The sequence below is a fragment of the Myotis brandtii genome, unplaced genomic scaffold (assembly GCF_000412655.1).
Source record: "Myotis brandtii unplaced genomic scaffold, ASM41265v1 scaffold2325, whole genome shotgun sequence".
NCBI lineage: Eukaryota > Metazoa > Chordata > Mammalia > Chiroptera > Vespertilionidae > Myotis > Myotis brandtii.
The window spans coordinates 111,636-114,983 of record NW_005358747.1 but is presented as its reverse complement, the minus strand read 5'-3'; the positions used below and the strand labels follow the sequence as shown (position 1 = coordinate 114,983).

Sequence of the window (3,348 nt, the reverse complement as noted above, 5' to 3'; positions counted from 1 at the left end):
CCCCACCCCAGGCCCTGCCTGTTCTGCCCGGGCCCTGCTTCCTGCCGCACCCACTGCCCAGCCAGCACCTCCACAGACGGAACAGCCAGGCCCTCTGAGGTCAGGGCAGAGCCGGGATGCGCCTTGGCTGCAGGTCAGGGCTCTGTGCCCAGTCCCCCCAGCGCCTTCTGCTACGAGGAACACCATCCGAGGGCCTTAGCCCCACCGGTCACCCCAGGACTGGCTCCAGCTCATGTGTCCACCAAGGGGCCTCTGACCCTGTCCGGTGCCTCCCTGTCCAGTCCTGCTCTTCCCCGGCGAGAACTGACAGCAGGGTCCCCGTCCTGCTCGGGGCCGCGCTCCTTGTCCGCCGTGCTCTGCCTAGAGCTGAGCATCGAGCTGGGCTGCTATTTGCCCACCTGCCTGTTTCCAGCCGCGGGCCCTCCTGGCCCTGCCATCCTCTGCGGCTGGCTGAGCCTCCCAGCACGGGGCTGGACAGACCGCAGCGGCTACTAGAATGGCCACCGAGGGGCCCAGGTGGACATCTGGGCCAATGATACCCCTGAAGGCAGGCAGGATGGCCACCCCACAGGCTGGCATCAGGGTGACTAGAGAGAAGCCTCTGGAGGAAGGGGTGGGGCCGGTCAGCCACGTGCTCCCTTTTTAAAAAATATATTTTTATTGATTTCAGAGAAGAAGGGAGAGGGAGAGATAGAAACATCAATGATGAGAGAGAATCATTGATCATCTCCTCCTGCACCCCCCCCACTGGGGATTGAGCCCGCAACCTGGGCATGTGCCCTTGACTGGAATCGAACCCGGGACCCTTCAGTCCATAGGCCGACACTCTATTCACTGAGCCACACCAGCCAGGGCCTATGTGCTCCCTTTAATAAAGTCCTCCATCTGCAGTGCCGGCTGCCCCTTTGCACTGACCCTCCGGATTGGGGCCCCCTGGCCTCGTGGGTGGGGGAGGTTTTGAACAGCTGGGAGCCGGCTGGGGTCACCTTGCTGGCAGGCCCTGGCAGTCAGTCCCACACGGTTAGGGCCAGGTGACACTGGAAAGCTGGTGAATATTCTGGCGAGACCCTCCGGAGACCACCCCTGGGGTTCCCGCTGCAGGAGAGCTAGCAGGGCGCTCCCTCCTCTCTCTCTAGAGCAGGCCCAGCCCGTCTCCCTGGCTCCTGTATCTCCACTCTCCTTCCCCGAAGCTCTAAGGGTCCCCACAAGACTCAAGCCCAGGAGAGCAGTGGGCGGCGGCGGGCAGCTGTCCGGGCTCACCTGTCTCGCTTCTCTGACTGTGCAGTGAGCCGGGGGCAGCCCGGCCTCGGCCTCGGCCTCGGCACTTCCGTCTGGTAACCTTCCCGGCAGTGGGCCAGGCAGCCAGCGGGGCTCCCTCCCTCCTGTAGTTTCCAGGGAGTCGAGCACCCGCCTGGGCTCTCTCCTGAGCCCTCCCTTCCTCCAGCGTCCCAGCTTCAATAAACCTCGGATCAAAACCACAGGCCCCACGTAGTGAACACTTTCCTGCGTGGAGTCAAGAACCCACATTACCGTCCAGCCGAGTGCGGGGCCCGGTGCTGCCCTCGCCCCCCAGGGGCCGCTGGGACATGACCCCCGCCCCGACTCCGTTTTCTTCCCAGAGAGGTGGGGGGAACCGGGGAGCAGAGCAGACCAGGGACCCCTCCCAGGGGTCCTCTCATCACCTGAGCCCCAAACCCAAACCAGGGGGCCACTCCTCCCCATGCCTGGGGCTGTGAGGAAGCGCTGGGGGGAGCTCTGGAGCCAGGAAATCTGGAAGCTCCAGCCCCGCCTCCTGCGTCTGCCCAGCCCCAGCACAGCCCCATGGGAGAGCCGTGACACCACCCCCCCCGCCCTGTGCAGTGGGGCTCAGGGGGAGGGTGTGGAGGGGTGCCCGCCCTGCTGGCCTCTCCCGGCGCCAGCCCCCCATGTCACACTGCTTTGCAAACATTTTTCACTTTCCTTTTTTGCAATTAGTTCACACTTACAAAGAAGTTTCAAAAATAGTCCGGTTTCCATCCGATTCCCCAGCTTCCTCAGGCTCTAACTCCGGACGCCACTCTCTCTGATCCGGGCACCAGCGTGTTCACAGCACCCATGTGCGCTGCGGCCTCGCCTGGGGTCCAGAGCCCGCCAGGAGCTGGCACCTCACCTGGGACGGCCCCGCCAGCCGCCCAGGGCTCCGTCCAGGGCGTTCACCTGATCACCCATCACCGCTCCCGTCTTGAGTCTTGACCCTTGGCACCCACTTGGGTCACCTGTGTGTCTGTGAACTACCAGCGCCCGGGGCCTCCAGGTGCTGCCAGAGCGAGGTCTCGAGTACCCTCTGCAGCCCCCACATCTGAGGGCCCGTGGGCACAGGCCTGCCCAGCCACGGCCTCCAGAAGCTGGCTGACCCGTCCAAGTGGGCCTTCCTCTCTGCCCCAGATTTCTGCTGGACCGGCTGGACCGGCTGCACAGCTGGGGACAGGGTCCCCCAGGCCGGCCCCTGCTGGCTTTTCTGTGGAGTGGGTGGTGGTTTCACCTCTCTCCACGGCCAGGGCTGGTCACACCTGGTCACACCTGGCAGGGATGCACACAGAGAGTCGGGGAGCACAGTGCATGGATGAGGCTGTACGAAATGTGTGGTGTGTGCATGTGTGTGTGTGCATGTGTGTGGCATGTGCATGTGTGGTATGTGCATTGTGTGGTGTGTGCATGTGTGGTGTGTGCATGTGTGTGGTGTGTGCATTGTGTGGTGTGTGGGGCGTGTGCCGCGTGTGCATGTGTGGGGATGTGCATGTGTTTGGTGTGTGCATATGTGGTGTGGGTGTGCATGTGTGGGGCGTGCATGTGTGCATGGGTGGGGGTGCATGTGTGGGGCGTGCATGTGTGGGTGTGCATGTGTGGGGCGTGCATGTGTGGGCGTGCATGTGTGCATGTGTGGGTGTGCATGTGTGGGGCGTGCATGTGTGGGCGTGCATGTGTGCATGTGTGGGTGTGCATGTGTGGGGCGTGCATGTGTGGGTGTGTGGGGTGTGTGCATGTGTGTGGCATGTGCATGTGTGTGCATTTGTGAGGTGTGTGCATATGTGGGGCGTGTGCATGTGTGTGGTGTGTGCATGTGTGGGGGTGTGCATGTGTGAGGTGTGTGCATATGTGGGGCGTGTGCATGTGTGAGGTGTGTGCATGTGTGGGTGTGTGGGGTGTGTGCATGTGTGTGGCATGTGCATGTGTGTGCATTTGTGAGGTGTGTGCATGTGTTTGGTGTGTGCATATGTGGGGGTGTGCATGTGTGGGTGTGCATGTGTGGGGCATGTGCATGTGTGGGGCGTGCATGTGTGCATGTGTGGGTGTGCATGTGTGCATGTG

The 3,348-nt window shown here is 62.7% G+C and overlaps 1 protein-coding gene across 1 annotated transcript in view; it reads left to right on the top strand.

Annotated features, from left to right (window-relative positions):
* The window catches only part of LOC102249727 (cytochrome P450 11B1, mitochondrial), a 3,240-nt gene extending 2,745 nt beyond the window's left edge, over positions 1–495 (top strand). Inside the window, exon 5 of the mRNA XM_014539976.1 lies at positions 282–495. Coding sequence (XP_014395462.1) covers positions 282–495 — 214 coding nt within the window. The remainder of the gene's footprint in view (positions 1–281) is intronic.
* Positions 496–3,348: the final 2,853 nt, after the last annotated feature.